The sequence below is a fragment of the Choristoneura fumiferana genome, chromosome 13 (genome assembly GCF_025370935.1).
Source record: "Choristoneura fumiferana chromosome 13, NRCan_CFum_1, whole genome shotgun sequence".
In the NCBI taxonomy this organism is placed as follows: Eukaryota; Metazoa; Arthropoda; class Insecta; order Lepidoptera; family Tortricidae; genus Choristoneura; species Choristoneura fumiferana.
The window spans coordinates 20,291,989-20,316,080 of record NC_133484.1 but is presented as its reverse complement, the minus strand read 5'-3'; the positions used below and the strand labels follow the sequence as shown (position 1 = coordinate 20,316,080).

Here is a 24,092-nt window from a genome sequence, read left to right as displayed (position 1 = left end):
GTTTCTCGATGAGGGCTACAGCATAGATGTCGCTAGTGTCGCTGCTGAGTAAATAAGTGACTAAATAAGAAAACAAACAAGCTGAGATATGTGGTGCATAGGAGAAATTCGTGTGTATCACTGTCCAGTGGTGGTGTAGTGGTATAGCACGTGGCACGGAATGCCGAGGACCTGGGTTCGATTCCCAGCGCTGGTTTTTATGCATCTATGTTTCAGTTTGTATTTTCGATAGATTTAGTTTTTTTTATATGGCTCTCCATCGGCGGACATGAGTTCCAGTGTTTTGTGGTTTTTGCCGTTATAAGGTAAAACGTTCTAGAAAACAAAATATGAGAGGTAATGGTGGATTAATCAGTCAGTGGGAATCAACCACAATCTCTATAAAGTTAATTTTAACTTACCTTTCTACTTTTAAAACTTTGAGACAGGAAATGCTATAGTCATCAAATCAAATGAACATGACACTACCGTAAGACTCACTCTAACGGATAACTTACGTCTTAAATCGAGTTTAGCTCGACATTTTTCGGGCTAATTCATAGCCCTTCTTCCTAGGAGCACGGCGCTGCCGCAACACGCTGAGCTAATTTCGATTTAAGACGTGAGTTATCCGTTACAACATCATTTAATAGGAATCAAATGGTCCGAATCAATGTTCGTACCCAAAACGAAGCGTATAGAAGAAGACAAGTAGAGTCTGTCATGTTGATGTGACGTCGGGGAAAGAGACAACCACTTACAGATCAAGTGAACAAAGTTCATCATCTTCACTTTCAAGGATGCAGTTTATTTGTCTCTAATAGCATCAATCAACAGTCTTATTAGGCTATAACTAACTCTATATAATTATTTAATTTAAAGTCCTAAAGATATACGAATAGGATATAGGCTCCCTAACCTCTAATAATTATTTAATTCTCAATTCTGTTCATCCCCCTACCCTCACTAATTTGACTAATTACCAAAACAACCGTAAGACAATAACACACCCTCTGCTGGGCAAATTTGAACGTTCTGACGAAACTCCAATCCGGCTCAGTCCCTATACTATGAAGTGCAAAATCCGAACTTCGTATCTTGCCGTCCCGCTGACGCTAATATTATTTAATACGAGAGTGAGAGGGACGGTACGATACGAACTTCGATTTTCGAATTTCGTAGTAGACCCCCGAGCCACAACGTAGTGCACAGCGTTATCGGTATTTGCATCGGCATCTGAAGTTATAAGCAAGCCGTTTGAAGACAAGTTACTTAATATAATAATAACGGAGCTACGGCTTGTTTTCGTTTCCTGTCTCAAAGTTTTAAAAGTAGATAGGTAAGTTAAAATTAACTTTTGAGATATTGTGGTTGATTAGGTATATATCTTGTGACTCTATGCGATCCAATGTGACCTCGTCCTAATAGCTGATAAGTTTCATAACATTACATACTTAGAGTTTTCAAAAACAAATTACCTCTGAAACTACCGCATTATGGCTTACAACAGATTGCAGTCAATCTTACCTTTGAAGTCTATCGGAATGATGTAGCAATTTACAAATGTATTTTGTGGTGGTTGCTGGTAACAATAATGCTTTCAGTTGAAAGTCGAGTGGTAAGTAATTGGTGGAAAGGTTCCGAAAAATTCGTTGTGGAAGTTCGTGAGGGCCCTTGCTATTTTTTATCGAATACCTGGGCAACCGAACTTTGTTAAATCGTGTATTCACACACAAGTCCCGTTATAAATGTAGTAGGTAAATAATATTTTGCCATGGTATTTTGTCGGAAATATTCGAATTTATCTTGCTTTCTCAACTGGCTTACTGAAGTTTACTTAAGCTAGTTGAGAAAGCAATATGGGGTAAAGGCACCAGTGACCAGCCAGGATCCTCTAGTCAGCCTTTTGCGTCTTTAATTACTCATAAATAGGGGTATTTTTCGAATTAACCAATCACGAGTGGTTGAAAAGATGCTTTGATTCCTCATTCGTCAGTGCATATCGTGATTGGTGCAGTAAGCGGGCAACGGGTAGAATTAAACTCGCTTAAACAAGTGCTGTCAGTCGACGTGAGTTTTGGTGCCATGTCCGCCATTTTTTCAACAGCAAATAGTGTTTACGAAAAAGGTAAGAAAAGTTATTTTATTACGTTAAAAGTGACTAATTTTCTGCTTGTGTGTGTTAATTACTAGTTTATCTATTAAATTTCATCAATATTTAGCTAAATTATCTCTGATTTACGTAAAAATTTAGGGGGCTGGGTACTGGATACTATTTTTTTATACGACATCCAATTCTCAGCCTGCTGGGGCTGACTTCTGGGTAAAACACATATTTCTCATATCTTAACAAGAGCAGCCCATTAAAACCGTTAAATTTAAATATTCAAATGGAATTAAACGTTCCCTACATAATTTTGAGAAAAACCCAGTAGTCGGCCGTATTTCGAAATATGTTTTTATAAGGCTGACTACTAGGTTTTTGCGGCGCCAGTGTTCAGCCGTTCCTTGTTAGGTACATATATTATATTCCGTTTATTTGAAGAAGTACCAAATTAGGTACCTATTTACTTTGTTGTTTATCATATGATTATTGTTGATTTTGATCTCTTTTTAATTAATAAGTGGCTAGGCTGATTACTGGGTACACACTGGTGAGTAGTACATTTTATTATTTGCTCTACCCTGTAGAAATAACAAAGGTTCAAACTTGAAATTTCCGTTAAAAGGCTGACTTCTGGTGCCTTTACCCTATAAAATATACGTAGGTACTCGTAACAAAACACACCCGCGGACTTATTGAAGCTAGAGACTAGGACTTTGGCTTTGGAATTCATAAAGGTGCATCAACATGGTACCACTTGAAACCAGGTTTAAAAGCCGCCGCGGCCGTTATTTCATCGAATACCTTTTTATCCCGAAAGACCACGTTTTCAATAGTACGTTGATACATCTATAGACAACTCCGCTCGTCGGGTTGAAGCCCCGTTTGTCCGTGGAGTGGTCCGGGGTTAAGCGTGACCCTTGTTTGCTCACTTTTTGCCTAATTAAGACCGCCCAGTGTTTGCCGCACTGGTGGGCAAATAGTGGTCGAGGTAAGCTGGCAAACATATACTGAGAAGCAAAACATAAACGATGACTACCTGGGCAGAATTGTATGAAAAACGACTCATTATTTTTGCTCGTGCGCAGTATGATGTAAATGTGTGAACACAGCAGTAATTTCGTTTAATTTATCTTAGACTTGGATTTAATGTTTCGCGGTTTTCACTCATAACTAGAATAGAAACAGAATTAGAAATAAATAGAAAAAGAAAGTAATAAAAATAGAAATATTTAGAATTTGAAATTGAATTGAAACCTTACATCAGTCTTAAATTGTCTAAGATTAAAACTATTATTACAACTGAGACTTTTCACGCTAACAATGAGTAATAATTACGTAGACGTTTCAGCCACACTGCAGAGGCCATCGACACGACTACTCGTTACTTGTTAGGATTGGATTTATTGACAACTTACTTATCTGTCAGTTTTAGAATTGCCATACATGTCAAAACTGGCAACACTTGACACCAGTTATCAACAAATCATCAAGTTCAAATGCTCATTGAAACGCACACATCTTTTGATCCTCACCTCCCCATTTTTTTGCACGTGCCAGGTCACGGAGGGAGGGGGTGGAGAGGGGACACACACTCTTGAAATTTTAACAAGCCTTCGAACGGCCAATTAGGACTTTTGCGGAACAAGGCTAAGTGGCGAGAGTAAGCGCCGTAAAGCTATTAGCTAACGTCATTCCTCATTTTAACGTGGCTATTGATGATCAAACAAATCATCAAAGTAAAAAAAATGTCTTTCTGTGGCGTGAAAATGTTTTCAATTTTAAAATGGCCTTTACTCAGCAGTGGGTGAATGTGGGTTGATTTGATTAAGTGATTGATTTTTGTTAGTTTCTTTAAGAACCTCATCTCATTAAATAACGATTTTTTCCTAACCGTTATTTAATGATATGAGGTTCTGTAGTGGCACAGAAATCAAATTAGTTAACTGCATAGACAATAAGAATTATGAACAGAAACCTGAGGATATTTTGGTAAACAAATAAACAACTAATTAACCACTAATAACCAAACAAATTTTTTTATTCACCAAGAACATGATAGGTACCATCAGCCAAATAAGTGGTCTATCAATTTTTAAACAAGTTCCTATCAAATGATTATGTCGTTAAAGTCGAACTTTCAAGTTGACAGACACGTCTATTGGCATTATTGTTTTATGACATGCAAACGATTATCAACTTTAGGGTGGTAGACCACATATTTGGCTGATGGTACAGTAGATATTATGACAGCTATCGGTATCACATTTCTGTCGCTAAAATGTCGTTATTTTAAAAAATATCGTTCTGTAAAAATTTCATTTTTAATTACACGCTTTTTATGGACATTATCATCATCATCATCATCAGCCGTTCACAATTCAACAAAGGCCACTTACGTCTCGTGATGTCGCCAATCCATCTGGGTTGCGGCCCTGCCAATGCTTCGCTTTCTGGTTCATAGTTTCCATTCGAGCACCTTCCCCATATAAACCTACGTGCCAAATTTTTAGTTAGTCAGACCGCAGGAAGCAAGGCACGGAACCGGTTTATAAAATAGCGGTAAATACCGGTTTATTTCGGTTTAACTCCGAACTTTCATAAGAACGCGAACGTTTTTAAGAACTCAACTATAACCTAAATAAACCGGTTTATTCGACGAGTGACAGCTGCAGGCCGGCCGGCGGCAGGCGGCGACGTTTATCCTGCGCCGGAATAAACCTGTTTTTATTGTTCTAAACCGGTTAATCTGACAAGAACTTTATGGAAATGTTCCCTTAAAAACCGGTTTAAAAATAACGGATTCGCTAACGAAACCAAAATGAAAAGGTTTTGCGCCAAGTACATGATAACGGTTTGGAAATTTAACCGGTATCCGAGCCTTGGCAGGAAGTGGCTGAAATTCAAATCAAAGGATAATTTGCCGATGGAATTACTGGCACTTGAGGTATCCCATCCTAGGCCTCTAGGTTGGCAACGCATCTGCAATACCCCTGGTGTTGCAGATGTTTATGGGCGGTGGCGATCCCTTACAATCAGGAGATCCACTTGCTCGTTTGCCATCCAGTCGAATAAAAAAAATTGCGACCACATATAGCTACGTGCTACTCTCGTAACCACTCCTACCTACCTACTTGCCTACGAAAATTGCCTACGAACAGAGAACCTGATTGTCTCTTTGCATTGTGTTAAAAGGCAACTTAGGTATACGAACCTACGTACGGACACTATAAACTAAAGCCTGTAAAAACAATTCCTTTTACAACGTAGTTCCAACAAGAAATAATGTAATTTAGTTCTCTCTCTCATTTTAACCCTGACGATGAGTAATGCGTTTCATTCTTGTAGACCCGGATTAAGTCGGCGTAGCCCACGCGTAGCCCGTAGCACCCTCGTAGCACTAATCACGTTATGCTCGTAGCGGACACTGGCCCGGTCAACTTTTTTCCTTTATTTACAACAGTGGCTCCTAGCCTTTCTTTGGAAATTCACCCGGAATAATCTAACCAATTTAGAAACGTTGAAAAACTGACATTGTTATTTTCACTGTTCCAAAACCTCAAAAACGGCAGGACCGATTTTTATTGAAAATAGCTACAAATCACCGCAAGGAAACTCGCTCTTACGCAATAAAATTGCATTGAAATTGGTCTATCCGTTTGAGAGCTACGCTACCACTGGCAAATATTAGCGTCTGACTTATAATAATAAATAAATAATAAATATCACGGGACATAATTCACACCAATTAACCTAGTCTCAAAGTATAAATATAATTATATAGATATATACATACTTAAATACATATTGAACACCCAAGACCCGAGAACAAACATTCGTATAGCAACTTATAAGCCCCTTTTTTGGGTTTTTCCCGGGGATTAGAAATTGTAGGCATCTAACTCTTATTAATCCGACAACAAACAAACAAGCTGAGATATGTGGTGCATAGGAGAAATTCGTGTCTGTCCAGTGGTGGTGTAGCGGTATAGCACGTGGCATGGAATGCCGAGGACCAGGGTTCGATTCCCAGCGCTGGTCTTATTTTTCTGGTTTTTCTATGCATCTATTATTTCAGTTTGTATTTTCGATCTTATTTATCCTTTAAAACAGTGCAATATGTTTTTCAATTTGCCGCGTTTGTACCCATAATAAGTGATAATATCTTGTTCATTACCCCCTTAGGGGTATTTATATACTAGTTCTGAACATAAACCATTGGATTAATAACATAGAACTTTAATTTCAGTCCCAGTCTAATGACTCACGCGAGCTAAATCGCGAGTAAAAGCTAGTATAGTAACAATTTTCGAACAGCGAATTAAAGAAAATCCAAATCCATCCCTTCGCAACAGGAAAATGGGAACGTCGCACTAATAGAGCCACAAAAACTCACATTAACGAGCGAGAAGAAATACAGACCCTCAAGTAATTTCCGGAAAGGTTGGGCGACAGCTTTTTGCGGGTACCAGGCTAAATTGACTCTTTGTTTGTGTTATTCTGAGAAATCTGGTATAGTATGAGCAAATTGTCTTGTATAGTATGAAAAAATTCTTGTAATTTGCTTTTTTATGGTAAAGGGGGCAAATGAGCAAACGGATCGCCTGATGGTAAACGATTACCGTCGCCCATGGACACCTGCAGCACCGGAAGAGTCACAAGTGCGTTAAAAAGGATTGGAAAGCAATCGCTAAAAAATAGCATATTTGGTTTTTACGTCCGGTTATCTCCGGAATAAATTATTACATATCTTGCATAAACGTAGCTATCATAAGGTCGCGGGTGAGCAAAGTTATTGTTTAACATAGTTCATTGATGGACCTCCGCAAATTAGCGCCTGATTCAATCAATTATTACATTTTTTTAACCCCCGACGCAAAAGTGGGGTGTTACAAGTTTGAGTTTAAGTTATGTGTGTCTGTGTGTCTTTGTGTCTGTATGTCTGTGTGTGTGTCTGTCTGTCTGTCTGTGGCACCGTAGCTCTTAAACGGGTGGACCGATTTGAATGCGGTTTTTTTAATTGAAAGCAGGTTTTCTAGCGATGGTTCTTAGACATGTTTTATCAAAATCGGTTTTGCTATTTTTGAGATATTGAACTTTGAAGTGACAAAGTCGGGGGTTTCCCAACTTTATGATGGTTAAGTTCGGTTATTTTTTTTAATAAGGCCACATCCACTTGGAATTCCGTTTCGGAATTCCGTAAATACGAGTACATCTCACACGTACCGTTTATTTCAATTCTGAACGCACAGGCCACCATGTGAAATTCCGAATCAGAGAAAAGCTTGAACGGAAAACTAATGTCCGTATGTGGTGGGTCCATGGATTTGTAGGGATTTACCGCATTCGAAATCTCGAAATTCCGAGTATAAACTCGGCCATATAAGTGGCGGCCCTAAAGGTTTTATTATTTGATTAAATTGCTTGATATTTGATCTATACAAATAAAGTGTTTGCTGACTGACAAACAACGTATGGCCCCAACTTTTGGAGGCGCAGACTTGAAAATTATCAAACATATTCGTACTTTGAGTAATTATAATCATAGGTGAACTTCTACTATTCTTTGAAATTCCCACGCGAGAGAGTCAGCTATTTTATTTTTTTCGTCGACGAAGTGAAGCAACGTGTACAAATTAGTTCCAAATATGACAGTGATAAGAAAAAAAAGATCTATCATTATGAAAATTCTAAGACTGTACAATTGCAATAGTCTTTAACAAAAATCTTCTTTTGTTTTTAAATCAATGCGCAAAGGCTGGATTAGAAACATTGACATAGTAAAGATGACGGTAAAGAATGCTGCATATTCTCTGTCGTTGCATTTCCAATACGACAAGCTACGTATCTTAAGAATACTTTGCTATTGCTGGAAAATTCAAACGTAATTCGATCATAATAGCGGACGTTCGTAAGGTCAGCACCTAAACAACTTGGTAACCTAGCAGAAATAGCAGAATAACACGGTTAGAGCTGTGGAGTACGGAATATTACCGTAACAACGCTTGCGGGAACGCTAGGAAAAATATTGAAATAGCAACTTTGCCGTAATTTAATTAAATATCTGTATATATACTTGCTCTATGTTAAAAGGATATGGTAAACATAACTGTGAACTTGTTTCTTTTGTGAATTTTATTCTTTACCAACTTGTGGGCTAAGAGTAAGCTCTTTGCTAAATTTTCTTATTATATTTGCTAACGAAAAGTATACCAGTAATACTTATACCAGTGTATAAAAATACACTGACCGGGTTCCTTAGTACAACAAAGAAACCGTATAGTTTAGCCGTGTCCATTCTAACGTCCGTTTTGATTTGAAAACACTAAAAAATGACCTCCTATGTTTCTTGTGTCGTACCCAAGTAGAAGCAAACACCGCCGCCAACACTTGGCAAACGCGGGGGGGAAGGTATACTACGAAGTACAAAATTGGAACTTCGTATCTTGCCGTCCCTCTGACGCTAATGTTACTTAATACAAGAGGGAGAGGGACGGTACGATACGAACTTCGATTTTCGGATTTCGTAGTAGCCCCCTGAGCGGCGGGGCGCGGGCGCGGGGCGTCGCCCAGCAACGCAGGTGCTATCGATCGCGCCGCGCAGGTGTGGCCGCGCAGGGCTGCCACAGGCTGGATGGCAGCTCCCTTAATATAACATCGAGAACCGTAAACTGCTTCAACTTTGCCCTCTGGTCCCAACATTGCCTTATAGGCACCCGTATAGGTTTTTAAAATTCCCGTGTAGATAAAAGTTTAAAAACCTATACTTACAAATGCTAAGTTATCGACTCTAAATCAAATTAGGCAATGCTGGGGCCAAAGGGCAAAGTTGAAGCAGTTTACGGAATTCATAATACGCACCCCTTGATCACGACTTTCGGTCCGGTCACTTCCATCACCTTCCATGAATATTTCACAGGGAAATGATAAAAACAGGGATTTGATCAAATTCCTTAAGGATATTATCAAGTCCCGGGAGATGTTAAAAACCTAGCATTGTATCATTTCCGTTTTAGAGGAATAGTAGAATTATAGCAATGGCCGATGGATTTCTTCATTTCCCTTAGCAATTTGATCAAATCCCTGAGCTTTTTTAGGGAAAAGATAAAACGAGTTATTTAAGTCAACTAGATTCGAACATTTTACTAAACACGTCTAGTGATTTGATAAAATTCCTTAACAGATTTAGGGATTTGACCAAATACCTCAGGGATACGATCAAGTCACGGGAGATGATAAAAATACATCGCGTTGTATCATTTCCCTTGCGGAATTCAGTGATTTGATCAAGTCTCCGAGCCGTTTTAGGGGAATTCGGTATACAGATAGTTTGAGTCCCGGAGAAGAACATAGGATAGTTTTAATCCCGGAAATTTGCACAGTTCCCGCGGGATAGCGCTAAACGAATTCTGTGCGGACGAAGTCACGGCTAACGGAGTAACTAAATAAACCAATCTCAAGAAAGTAGGTATGCTACATTAAAAGGACCTCTCACCAATGACGCTATATATTAGTAACGCTTCCAGAATCATCATATTTACCGTAAACCATGAAAAACTGTTACTTTATGGTATCGGCAACCCTATCTTGCTGCACGTTCCCTTGTGTCACGGCTTTATGATTGCAAGGGACGCGCCGAGTGTGCCGTGGGCTTTAGCTCCGGCTAGCACAATATGACTAAATCGTATGTCTAGTTCTAGTTCGCATTCCTGTCTTTTATTAACGAGGAGGTAAAAGAGTTCGCTACGACGTACCAGTAAAACTATAAATGAGTATAGCTGTGGCCCGCGACTTCATCTGCGAAGAATTCGGATATAGCGAGTCCACCAGAACTAAAAGAAATGTCAGGATAGTAATAGTAATAATAAGGTACATACTTTTAATTAGACGGTAAAAATTTAAATTTAGCAAACAACCAACTTATATTATAATACTAGCTTTTGCTTGCGGCATCGCCCGCATGCAATCCGGTTATCGCGCGCTGTTCCCTCGAGCTAATAAAATTAGCCTATGTCACTCTCTGGCCCATAAACTATCTCTGTGCCAAAAATCACGTCGATCCGTCGCTCCGTTTCGTCGTGAAAACCGGACAAACATACAAACACACACAGTTTCGCATTTATAATTATTAGTATGGATAAGCAACAAATAAGACATTTAAACAGCAGGCAATTCTAGAATTTGCAGGTAGCTAATGAAGTGGCCAGCAAACGCAATCCTAATGTTGTTTCATTGGAAGAGGAAGGCCTAGACGAACGTACCACGATCAAATCGAGGACGTTCTGAAGAAAGGTATGACTGACGAATGTAGAGGAAGCGAGAGTTGTATGCCAGGATCGTAGCAAGTGGAAGGATGTAGTCTCTGCCTACCCCGTTGGGAAAGAGGCGTGATTTTATGTATGTATGGGTGCCATTGGGCTTCAAATGCAAGGTTCGGTTCAGAGGCACCTTGTATACTATACAAGGTCTGGTATATTACTATACTAGGTGCATCTAATCTTTGCATAGTTTTTTTTATTCTACTGGGGATGGCAAACGAGCAAGTGGGTCTCCTAATGGTAAGAGATCACCAGGGGTATTGCAGATGCGTTGCCAACCTAGAGGCCTAAGATGGGATACCTCAAGTGCCAGTAATTTCACCGGCTGTCTTACTCTCCACGCCGAAACACAACAGCGCAAGCACTGCTGCTTCACGGCAGGATTAGCGAGCAAGATGGTGGTAGCAATCCGTGCGGACCTTGCACAAGGTTCTACCACCTGCAAAAGTTGTATAGTGATTAACATGCAAGTATATGGAGCATACTTAATTATTTTTTCCAAGTGGGTATTGTCGTCTACGCCAACAAACCCTGATAATTACACATACAACTAAGCTATTTCATCGTTAAAAGGTCAAGGTGATAGCCAAGAGCTTGCCACGAGTATTGATATCAATTGCTGACACACGGCACGGCAACCTCACATTATACTCTATATTTTTGTTTCTATTAACACTTGTTATGTATGTCGGCGGCCAATCGTAAAATCCGCCGTTTTCGAAATTCCTAGGCATATCGTGGAGCCATTTCATGATATGCCTAAAAGTTCACGATGTGCCTGAGAAACAAATACGGTAGATCGATTAGAGCAACGCATTCGTTGATTCCTAGCTCTATACCGGGCACATCGTGATATGCCGAAAAAAAGAAAAATTGAGGTACGAAGAGCGAAGCGAGGAGTGGTTAGTATGAATTGTGATCATAACGCACGAGCCGTGCGAGCGAAGCGAGCGTGCCGCGGCAGCGACCGGCGAAGTGCCATAACCGATATGGCGGCGTTTCATGATATGCCTAGGAATTTCATGATCTGCCTAAACGTCACTAGGCAATTTTTAATGATATGGCGGATGTGCCTTAGCCAATTCATGAAATGGCGCCATTTCAAGATATGCCTAGGAATTTTGTGATCTGGCGGATTTTACGATCAGCCGCCGACACATACAAAGTCACTTTGCGATTTAACCGGATTAACCCCACTTCCTATAATTGTACTGGCTCATGCATACACGTTTATTTAACGTTTGGGCTCCACAGAAAACCAGCGTTGCTGCACATAATGTGCGGCAACACATGCTGAGTGGAGACCCTTTTTGGTATCCTGCCGTGTCACCTAGTAACATAGTTTTAGTGCTAGTTTTAGTCTTAGTTTTAGGTGGTACTTATGAAGCCAAAATAAACTTTTCTTTCTTTCTTTCTTATTGATACGAAATTAAACACTAACAGCCTTATTAATAAACGTGGAGTAGAGTAGGTTTAACTTTAATTCGAGGTTGAACTTGAGATTAGTAAAAGTCAGTATTAATAAACAAGAAGTAAGGAAAGAGTAAGCTAATCCAGGCTTAGTCTCGGACTAAAACTTAATCCTTGGTGATGCCTAGTTTAACGATGGAGTAATATTGGAGTAACCTAACTTTTCTGTTTCGATTGATGGTTGTGGTTTGCCTGTGGATTTATTTGAAATTCATTGTAGTAAATTTATTTACCTAACCACTATTTTTGCATGCAAATAGCATAGTATAGCATGGATTATTATGCCGAAGATTTGCATGACGTGCAAGAGCTTGAAGAACTCGAGGAATTAGAACAGGAGGTGGTTAGGCATGTAAAATTATACAAAGTCCGCAAAAATCCTTTCGAGCTTTCAGAACACGAATTTAAAACTAAATACCGATTTAGTCGTGATACTGCCAATTTCATAGTTGATATGGTAAAAAATGAGTTAGAGGTGATGCGAGAGGTGGGTCACATACGGGGCGTGATATCTTCGTTTTTACTAAATTATTTTTAACGTGTATTTAATTAATATGCGATCTTTATTCAACAGTTTCAGTTTCATTCAGTATTAATCCCGTAATAACAAACAATGATGTTGAAGTGACTGTACTACGAAACTCAAAAATCGAAGTTCGTATCATACCGTCCCTCTCGCTCTCGTATTAAATAGTATAAGTGTCAGAGGGACCGCACGACACGAACTTCAAGTTTCGATTTTCATAGTAGCCCTGCTGTTTTCAAAAGGCTGACAATCTATGCTGACAATGCAAATATACATGTTCTGGTGGTCAGCGTCGGAACTAATCACCGCTACACTTACACTATTGTGACTATAACAAGAGTGAGCGAGATACATTACAAAACAGCGCCATGCTGGGCCGCATGTTTTAATTGGTTACTTTCTACTTCGGATGTGGGTTCATACCACAGATTAAAGACATTTCTTGTTTTTTTTCTATGTTTCATTCCTCCTTCATTCAATGACTCATTCTTTTATTTTTTTCTCACGCTGGGTTGCCATTGTTTACGTCATAGTCTAGGCTTAAGAAATGTTTAACTAATACCTCGCTAGTCCATGTTTATTAATACAAATTTTAAAACTGACTTAATACTTATTTAGTCAAGGAGTAACTAGTCCAAGTGTAAGTTCGGATTAAATTCGAATTAGATGTTTTTTATTAATAAGGCTGTAACAGCCTTATTAATAAACGTGGAGTAGAGTAGGTTTAACTTTAATTCGAGGTTGAACTTGAGATTAGTAAAAGTCAGTATTAATAAACAAGAAGTAGGGAAAGAGTAAGCTAATCCAGGCTTAGTCTCGGACTAAAACTTAATCCTTGGTGATGCCTAGTTTAACGATGGAGTAATATTGGAATAACCTAACTTTTCTGTTTGACGATTGTTGGTTGTGATTTGCCTGTGCATTTATTTGAAATTCGTCGTAGTAAATTTATTTATCTAACTACTATTTTTGCATGCATATAGCATAGTATAGCATGGATTATTATGCCGAAGATTTGCATGTCGTGCAAGAGCTTGAAGAACTCGAGGAATTAGAACAGGAGGTGGTTAGGCATGTAAAATTATACAAAGTCCGCAAAAATCCTTTCGAGCTTTCAGAACACGAATTTAAAACTAAATACCGATTTAGTCGTGATACTGCCAATTTCATAGTTGATATGGTGAAAAATGAGTTAGCAGGTGATGCGAGAGGTGGTCACATACCGCCTCATATCAAAGTCTTAACTGCCATAAGAGTCTGGGGCCGTGATATCTTCGATTTTACTAAATTATTTTTAACGTGTATTATAGCTGTAATTTATTTAATGAATCATAAAACATGCCACATAAATACAAAAAAAAACACTACAAAGAATCACAATTATCAAATCAAATTACAAAAAAAAATATTAAAATTACAAATAATTAAATTACATGTCAACTAAAATAAACAAAATAAAATCAACCTTGAATCAACCTAAACCTATAATATAACCTACAAACTAAGACCTAAACTACAACCTAAAAGGACGTGTATTTACTTAACATGCGATCTTTATTCAACAGTTTCAGTTTCATTCAGTATTATTCCCTTAACAACAAACAATGATGTTGAAGTGACTGTAGGGCTACTACGAAACTCGAAAATCGAAATTCGTATCATACCGTCCCTCTCGCTCTCGTATTAAATAGTATAAGTGTCAGAGGGACCGCACGGCACGAACTTCGAGTTTCGAGTTTCGTAGTAGCCCTGCTGTTTTCAAAAGGCTGACAATCTATGCTGACAATGCAAATATACATGTTCTGGTGGCCAGCGTCAGAACTAATTACCACTACACTTACACCATTGTGACTATAACAAGAGTGAGCGAGATACACTACAAAACAGCGCCATGCTCGGCCGCATGTTTTAATTGGTTACTTTCTACTTCGGATGTGGGTTCATACCACAGATTAAAGACATTTTTTGTTTTTTTTCTATGTTTCATTCCTTGTTCATTCAATGACTCATTCTTTTATTTTTTTCTCACGCTGGGTTGCCATTGTTTACGTCATAGTCTAGGTTTAAGAAATGTTTAACTAATACCTCGCTAGTCCATGTTTATTAATACACATTTTAAAACTGGCTTAATACTTATTTAGTCAAGGAGTAACTAGTCCAAGTGTAAGTTCGGATTAAATTAGAATTAGATGTTTTTTATTAATAAGGCTGTAAGGGCCTGTTTCACCACCCATTGATTAGTGTTAACTGACGGTTAAATGTGATGCCGTCTCTATTTGTTTTGAGCGAATAGACGGAGACGGCATCACATTTAACCGTCAGTTAACGCTATCAGTGGATGGTGAAACAGCCCCTAAGACATAAAAATTTAACTTGTCATTAGGTATACGGTTGTGTTAACAAAGAGCTTCCCGAAGACGCTGGTCAGTATTATCGCGAACCATTTTAAGAAAAGAAACACTCAAAGTAGAAACAGTTTTTAAAATTCACTGTGTTAATGACAGCGATTTACTGTAAGAACTAAAACATAACAAAAGAAGCAGAAACTAGGGGCATGTTGGCAGCATTAAGGCTAATGGGGCGGTACTTCCGGCCGCCGGAACTTCCGCTGGCAAAGCGTTTCCGGCTATTGTGTCCCTTGAATATCATTTTAGATTAGTAATATCAATAATCTAAACTTTTCTTTACATTGAGGCAGTACGTGGGTTTTCTATTTCTTTCTGTGACTTATTTTTCAAACGTGTTTTTAATTAAATAAACAGACACTTCCCTTCTTTCTAATGCTAAGAGGACACCGTAAACTGCTTCAACTTTGCCCTCTGGCCCCAACATTGCCTGATTTGATTTAGAGTCGATAACTTAGCACTCTTATGGGTTTTAAACTTTTATCTACACGGGAATTATTATTACGAGGGGATAAAAGTTTAAAAACCTAAAGGGTGCTAAGTTATCGACTATAAATCGAATCAGGCAATGTTGGGGCCAGAGGGAAAAGTTGTAGCAGTTTATGGAATGTAGTGAAATAAGATACCAGTTTTCCTCACATGCTCAAATTTGCCCGAAAACTTGGAGACCACTTAAAACCAAAGTTACACCTTACCCATGTCGGCCCGCCATGTTTTGTGACACGACTCTTTAGGACAGGGGTCGCCAAGCGGCGGCCTTTTCAATGTATACTCTATTTATTAAACCGAGATGCTAAAGTGACAGTATAAATGTCAAATGTAAAAATAATGTGACCAGCATAATACGAATAGTGCTGCTCTCTGATTTCGGTTTTCGACATTATTGCGAATAATCGGTAAGACATAATATTTTATGAAAACAAAAATAAAATTAAAGCATTCAATATTCTACTTTCCATAAGCATTGAGTTTTTAGGCAGAATTTGCTAAGAATCAAATGAAATTTAAACTCAACATCTACAAAAAGTCGAAATATCTCCTAAACGGTGGGATTTTCATTAGACCCATTTTACCTCTTTTAGAATGTCATAAGTGCCCTACATATGTTAGTACGTCACAGATCTGTTCATATCTTAACATTTAATACGTGGTAGTTTTTTTTTTGACATTCATAAGTGCTTGTTATAGCCTAAATTGAATAAAGATATTTTGACTTTGACTTTGACTTTGATACGTATACATAGGTGCTTACCGAATTTTTTCGGTGATTACCGGTTGTGGCACATCACTATTTATGAGATGTAAAAAACAAAAACACGTAACACATGTAACTTCATTTTAGTATCTTGATTTAATAAATAGAGTATAGGTAAAGTTGCTGCAGAGTTACATGCGCAAGAATTATAAGTCAAGTTCACCATCTAAACTCCTAAAAATCAAGCAATTGATCCATGAATAAATATCATGTCTCTCTTTCAGTTATTTAATATCGTATAAGTCACACATCAACTTTTTTCTTAAAAGGCCACGGCAACGGATTGATGACTCTCCTCGAGTAGTTGGCACTCTTGGAACTCATGGGCTGGGCAGTGGCGTGGGTCCGTATTGACTCTCATAAAATACTTATTCCTATTTTTTATTTTAGTGCCGATTTGTGTTCATAATAATCACTTCATTTTTTTTTCCTCATACTTTTTTTGTTCATAAATTTTTATTACTAACATAATTTCATTACTAAGAACATAATCTCAACTCATAATGTTGTTTTTCAGAAAGTTTTCCTTCATAACAGACAAATATCATAAAATATTTGAACTTATAATATTGTTTTTCATAACGGTAACTACATATTCAAAATAAGATTTACTTATATCGTTAACTATTTATATTATAAGTATTAGTTAAACAGATATTTTGGGTCCGGTATGAATTGTAACTTTTAGCTCTTTCGTCTCAAAAGGTTGTTGGCCCCTGCTCGACACACGAGCGCAGGGAGGCATAGATCAGGTGCTTGTTCGCACGGGCCGCGGCCCGATCGATGCAATTTGGCTAAGCGTAGAAACTCAGGAGTCATCGCACAGATGCATGGTTCTCTGGGGGGATGCCGGGTTATTATGCATAATTATTATTTCTTATCTTGTCCGTTTGTTGCTCTTCAATAACTAAAGTTACCGACATAGCTCAAAGCATAAACAAGTTGAACCGGCAATGGACGGGCCACATCGCTCGAAGAACATTAACTTTTGGGGGAGAAAAGTCCTCGAGCGATCACGAACCGGAAGACGAAGCACTGGCAGGTCTCCCATTAGACGGACTGACGAAAACGTGAGAGTTGCGGGCAACCGGAGGATGCGATTGGCGAGTTGTAGTTCAGTGTGGCGTTCTAAGAGAGGACTTTGTGCAGCAGTGGACGTGTTCGGGCCCCTGATGATGATGATATTATTATAAAGGTGACATCAAATGGTTGATTTTTTTATTGCTGTCACAAAAACAAAGTTTAATGTGTGCATTTGTGTGTCTGTCCGTTGCATCGTAGCTCCTTAGACTAAACCATAAGTTCCCAACATATCTATAACAATAATAAACAAAATTATAAAAATGAAATAAAAATTACGCGCTGGAGTTTTTCGTGAGGGCGGCAGCGAGTCAAAATGAAAAAAGTTGCTGTAAATGCTGTAGGTGTCCATGAGCGGCGGTGATCACTTACCATCAGGTGAACCGCCAGCTCGTTTGCCAGCTGTTCGATAAACAAAAAGAAAAAACAAGTTTTGGTAAAAAAAACATTTTTAATACAAGCTTTTTTTTGCTGACTGTACTTTTGTATTGTCATGTCACCCAAACTACATTTGCATACCAAATTTCAAGGCGATGCCATGAACCGTTGAATAGTTCCGTCCTGCGGAGACGATCCTGGCCAGACTACCAGGATGTCACTACTAGATTATTAATATAATAAATCACGCAATCTACATAAGTACTTATAACAAATTAAATTTCAAGTCAATCCAACTATGTACTGGAAGTTGGTCGAATTTAACTTGTAAGATTTGACTACAGACAGACACAGAGAAACAACGGGACAGGTGAAACTAAATAAAAGCTTGTAAAAAAAGTCAAAGTTGTCCAGCAGATTTCATATTAGCGCTAACTAGCCTGCCACGGGAACCCTCATTAGTGTCGTCTGTTCGAAAGAGATGTATAGTTCGATCAGACGCGCTGGTGTGCGAAATGAGCCGAGGGTCGCCGACAGTGACCGATCGCGGGCGCCATGCGACACGGAGGCAGGGTAGGGACAATTCATTTGTGTTGGGTGCCACTTCACCGGGTGGGAAAAAATTCGGCGTTTTTTTCCTTATATCCTCAAGCAAATATATTAAGAGCGACGACGCTCACGCTTAACCTAACCAACAGAAAGTTGGATAACCCCTAACCATAAAAATAAAAAACGATTATAAAATACCTACCAGCGGCAAAGGGTGAATCGAACAGTCCTCTTAAGAACAAAGGCATACTCATTGGAAGGAGCTCTACTAATTTTAGTTTACACTACAAATAAAAAATTGAGTAAGGTTCACTTACTTGAGATTGAAATAGCCAGCGCATTAACTCCATTAAGAATCAGTATGTCTGCTGATCCCATGTTTAACTCAACGAAAAAATCATTGAAAATAATACCCAAGCAAGGCACAAATGAAGCGATGACTATCTGAAAAGCGGATCAAAAATTTTAAGCTCACAACATGAAAGAATAATTGTTATAATAAAAATGTAAACAATCATCATTATGTCCCTACATAATTTATCGTCATGGCTATTCCAACCATGTACGCCCATCCGTCATCTGGAGGCACTATACTTCTTAGCCATTGTAACATTTTCTCCGACATTTTCATCACTGAAATTGAAAAAAAAAACACTGTACATATATACATGCACGTTGTATAATAAGAAAGTCATTAAAACTTGAAGAGAAATAATAAAATGGCCTAAATACGTGACTATGTTATCACGAAAGGGTATAAAATTGCTATGAAAAACGTTGAAGGTGAACAATTTCTTACAATCATAGTGCATAACATTCTAATCTAGACGGAAGCATGGCGTGATTTGGCGTGATGAATAGTAAATGCGTTTAAATAGCAGCGCGAAATCATTTATACGATGTAGTCTAATAGGAGAAAAAGATAATATCTTATTCTGTAGAGTTTAAATAAATCTTGCCTAGAGTTTAAGTTTAAGTAAGCAAGTGGCATGACGACTTACGACGATAAATAATACTTTTTGCAAAAGAGCACTTAAGAAATTTGATTTGTTAATTTGACCATGGCTTAAAACCATGAAAACCGATTTATATAGAATGTATGGTACATTTTTGCATTGATTTGCATTGATTTTTTCTAAGGGAGCACCACGTCTTACATTCAGCTAAAAGAATTAATTTGCTTGGCGATGTGGTGTAAGTTAAACGATTTTTTGACTCATTTGAGAGAGAGAGAGAGAGAGAGAGAGAGAGAACATTTATTTACACATTTTTATAACTTTGTCCATCGCTAGAAAACCTGCTTTCAAATCGGTCCACCCGTTTGAGAGCTACGGTGCCACAGACAGACACACACAGACATACGACACACAGACATACATAGCGGTCAAACTTATAACACCCCTCTTTTTGCGTCGGGGGTTAAAAACTAGACGTCACTCGTTCATCGCTAACTATGCAATTAATCGCATTAAAAACTATCGTATGTCCTTCCCCGGGACTCAAACTGTCTGTATACCGAATTTCATCTAAATTGGTACTGCAATTCAGACGTGATGAGGATACAAATAAACAAACAGACTTACAAACTTTAGCATTTATAATATTAGTGGGATAAAGACAGTACCGATGCTTAATCAGGTTTCACCGAAGTTATGACCTGGTCTTCCGTTGTGGTTAATACCTTATTGGGGTTTGACAATGATTATTAACAGTGGTCGTATCGCCAGAATATAATACCCCGGTAGAGATGTTAAGACGAAAGATGTCACATTACCCAATAACCCGAGTTCCCGACGTCAATTAAAGACGATTATCAGACAGTTTACTCGAATGAATGTTCACTAGAGCGATCCCTAGAAGAGAGAAAGGTACCTGATGAGATCTCTTAAAGGGATAAGTTTACTTTTGTACATATATCTCAACGTTTGTCAATTGTGTTTGTTTATTTATTTTGTATAATAAAGAGTTTACACACGACATAGGTACAAAGTGATTGAAAATACAAACTGAAATATAGATGCACAGATAAACCAGAAAAATAAGACCAGCACTGGGAATCAAACCCAGGTCCTCGGTATTCCGTACCGCGTGCTATACCGCTACACCACTGCTGGTCAACGGTAACAGACACGAATTTCCCCTATGCACCTCATATCTCAGCTTGTTTGTTTCTTATTTAGCCACTTAAGCAGTGACGCTAGCGACATCTATACCGTAGCCCTCATCGAGAAACTTTCGGCACTCCATTGGAACCAACCGCTCACCGGGCAAGAGATGTCGTTACGCGTAATACCGAGGACCTGGGTTCGATTCCCAGTGCTGGTCTTATTTTTCTGGTTTTTCTGTGCATCTAATTTCAGTTTGTATTTTCAATTTAGGTTTTACGGGATGACCGTAGAAGTAAAAATTTGGAATTGAAATAAAAAATACAAAAGATTCCAAAAAAAAAAAAAACTTAATTTGACAAAACTGATTATTTAATTTTTCATTCATTTCAGGGTTCCGTACTTTAACAGAGAAAAGCGGAACCCATATAAGAGCGAACATTTTTAATATAAGACGTCGGCAAACCCAGCCAGGAAGACGAATATTTCCGCATGCATATGTTCCCTATACTAGCACGATATTATGCCGACCTTATACACCTGAAGCTATATTATTTAATAATAATATAATAATAAATTTATTTCGACCACTCGGATCATACACATAGAAATTAAGAACAATAAGATTACATTAAATATTAAATATACTAAGTGGGCAACACATGCAGCTGGTTCCAGTGGCACATAAATGGACCGTCATTCCGCTCAGAAACTGTCTTCAGGAGGCTGTTGGGGCTGCGAGTGATGCGCTGCAGCAGCGAGGCGACCCGTTTCCGCATGATTGCGTGAAAGCCGTCTGCATGCGCCTCCGCGAACATTCCTACGCGCTGCAGCGCCCCGGCAGCCCCAGCAGCATTCTGACGCGTTGTTATATTGAACGCGTAGGGCGCTGTAGGCTTTTGAGTATAATTGACCCACAGGCTGCAGGTATAAAATGACTGGCAGTATGCCTTAAACAAAGAAATTTTGACGTTTTTAGTACACCTGGCAAACCTACGGATCAACATATTACTCCTCACCGCCAGCGCCCTACGCTCTCGCTCTATATCCTTACAGTCGCTAAGTGACGCTGTAACCCAATGCCCCAGATATTTAAACTCCTCGACTACCTTTGAGGAGTGCCTTCGAGTTTTACTTGGGGAATACGTGGATAGCTTCATTGTACCCGCCTTAAACACCAGCAACTCACTCTTTGAGGCATTATATCTAAGCCGTGGGCCTCAGCGTATCTTTCACATATGACTAAAAGATCTTTAATGGCGCCTATTGACGGCCGCAACACCATGTCATCTGCGTAACTTATATTATTAATAAATTTACCTCCTACTGAGCATCCGACCATAGTGTTGCTGAGCTCATCAATCAGCCGATCGACATACAGGCTGAAGAGTTTGGGTGACGTGAGCCACCCTGTCGTACCCACACACTCTGTCCTGTATGTGTCAGATACGAGTCAGCCACCTTACCACGTTATTTTGGTGACCATACCAGACTTAAACATTTCAATCAACTCACTGGTAACGTGGTGTCCTCGTACAGTTTTTGCCAATAACTTACTATATGACACCAAATCAAAAGCCTTGGACAAGTCAAGAAAACACGCGTATACGGTGTTTTCCTGTCCGTGTAATATCGGACAGTATGCTTGAGACAAAGAAACTGCCGCTTCCGTGGAAAGCCCGGCTCTGAAGCGAACTGCGCGTCATTGAGAAACCATGTGCTTGTCCAGTTGTTTGTCAATTTAACGCGCCGGACATTCACAATCGCATTCATAGTTGTATTAGTAAATAATAGTTCTTAGTAATTTCTGGTCTTTTTTTAAGCTTCACCTTCAAACACACACTACCAGTATCATCAAGACCACCTCAGCTAGCTAACAAAACCCGCTTATTCTGGCGGGCTGTCAAACTAGTGCTGTCCTTATTCTAGTGATGTAGCTCTACTACAACAATAAAATTCAAAATTCAAATTCAAAATTCAAATGATTTATTCAGTAAATAAGGCGCAATGGGCACTTTTACACGTCATTTTTTTAAACTACCAGCGCTTTCGGAAAGACCATCATTGCCAGAAGAATGCGCCGCAAGAAACTTGGCAGAAAGTCATTTTTTCATAAATATAATTACAAATAAAATACTTAAAACGATATTATACAATTAAAGAAAAAAAAAATACAAAAAATAATAATAAAAGAAAATACAGGGATGTATGGGGTCCTTAGTTAAATACTAAACACTAACTATATCTACGTTCAGTGGAAGTGAGAAATGCTTCCACCGTCATAAATTTTAAAATAATAATAACAATAATTTAGTTCTGAAATATACATTTCAGGTCAAGTAACCATTAAGCTTTTGATTTCGAAGGCAAGTTCACGTCTGGCCCGCCAAAGTTAGCTCACACTAGTCAATAGTCTCTTTCTACCCTCGTGTTATGTCGTGTGGACAGAAAGAAGTGATGAAAATGATTGTAATTCCAAGCACGTTAGACAGTAAGCCTCCCGACGATTCAGTTGTAGCTTCTTGAGATATTAACTAATTTATCGTCTTGTTTCAGCATGGGGCGAGTCGCTGCTGTCGCTGCCAAAACGCTGGCTCAGCCAGCAAGGCGACGACGACGAGTTCGAGGTAATTTGGAAGGGTTCTGAAACGTTTCAACCACCGTTTTCCCTATGTAAAGGAAAAGTATGGATAGGCTACGAACTAAAACCAATTGTAGCACGGAGCGGTTCGATAGATGGCGCTTAAATTATACCTAACTAACTTAACATTTTCAGTTTCGGGTTAAAGACAAATTCCATACAAGTCCTTGAATATCTTAAAAAGCAAAATATACGACTCGGGTCGCATAACGGTGTCTCGAGCAAAGCGGAACGCCTATATCGTTTTAAGTGTTAAATCCTAGTTAAATCAGGAACTATGAAAGTTAGCGAAATCTGTTCTTAGGGACCATGGTGATCGGAAACTTACCACACTGTTGAATTGCTTCGCTGGTTTGTGCGGTTTTCTCATGATGTTTTCTTTCACCGTAAAGCTCTTGATTCGATTGTAGATACTTAATTTCGTACATAAATTTCGGAAAACCTATACCTATCTCTAATAATCTGTTCCTAGTATTATATGTTTATGAACGTTTAAAAAACTCAGGTTTACGACTAGTTCAAAGGCTCGAGTAATTACGGTGTAGTTAAATTAGAAAAACCTTAACACTTATTTTTAATCCCCGACGCAGAAAGAAGGGTGTTATAAGTTCAACCGCTATGTGTGTCTGTCTGTGGTACCGTAGCTGTTAAGCGAGCGGACCGATTTGAAGCGGGTTTTTTATTTGAAATCAGGTTTTCTAGCGATGGTTCTTAGACATGTTTCATCCAAATCAGTTTAGCCGTTTTTGAGATATTTACATTTTTGTGCTAGATAATAAAGTACTCAAATGTTTAATGGTTCTTTGAAACCTTTGTGCTTTTTCGGGTCATTGGGGTCAGTTGGAATTAAATAAGTCTGTATTGATATTTTCTGTATTTTCTGTATTTCTTTTTCTACAGAAAGAACCTTCCTAACCTTAAAACCTTCTTATTTTAGTTCATTTTAGGTGAAAATTTAGTTTTGTCTAGGGGTCTCCTTTTGTTCTCCAAACTTCCAACTAAGAGTAGGTACTACAAATATATATCTTCTCTCCCGATTTGCCCTACGGACTCAGTTTAACTGATATCGATCAGCTGCATGGAAGTATATCCACCAAAATTCTATTAAAGTGATCGATGTAAGTTACCGACCAAACTACTGATACATAAGATATTGTCTAAACTGGCACACTTTTGAAATCCACGTAATTTTGTTCCTAGAACGTGCAGCTCCCCAAGCTGCCAGTCCCAGATTTACAAGCCACGCTGGAGACATACCTCGAGCTGGCGGGGGCTCTGGTGA

At 38.7% G+C, this 24,092-nt stretch overlaps 1 protein-coding gene and 1 long non-coding RNA gene across 2 annotated transcripts in view; one reads left to right on the top strand and one right to left on the bottom strand.

Moving 5' to 3' along the window:
• Window positions 1-1,924: 1,924 nt before the first annotated feature.
• The window catches only part of LOC141434538 (choline O-acetyltransferase-like), a 25,495-nt gene continuing 3,327 nt past the window's right edge, over window positions 1,925-24,092 (top strand). The window contains exons 1-3 of the mRNA XM_074096959.1: window positions 1,925-2,107; window positions 22,726-22,796; window positions 24,011-24,088. Coding sequence (XP_073953060.1) covers window positions 2,065-2,107; window positions 22,726-22,796; window positions 24,011-24,088 — 192 coding nt within the window. The 5' untranslated portion in view covers window positions 1,925-2,064. The remainder of the gene's footprint in view (window positions 2,108-22,725; window positions 22,797-24,010; window positions 24,089-24,092) is intronic.
• On the bottom strand, window positions 16,916-18,657 carry LOC141434297 (uncharacterized). Its single transcript, XR_012452036.1, has 3 exons — window positions 18,597-18,657; window positions 18,382-18,508; window positions 16,916-17,371 (listed from the first exon to the last, which is right to left on the bottom strand). It is a non-coding gene; the product is annotated as an uncharacterized lncRNA (long non-coding RNA).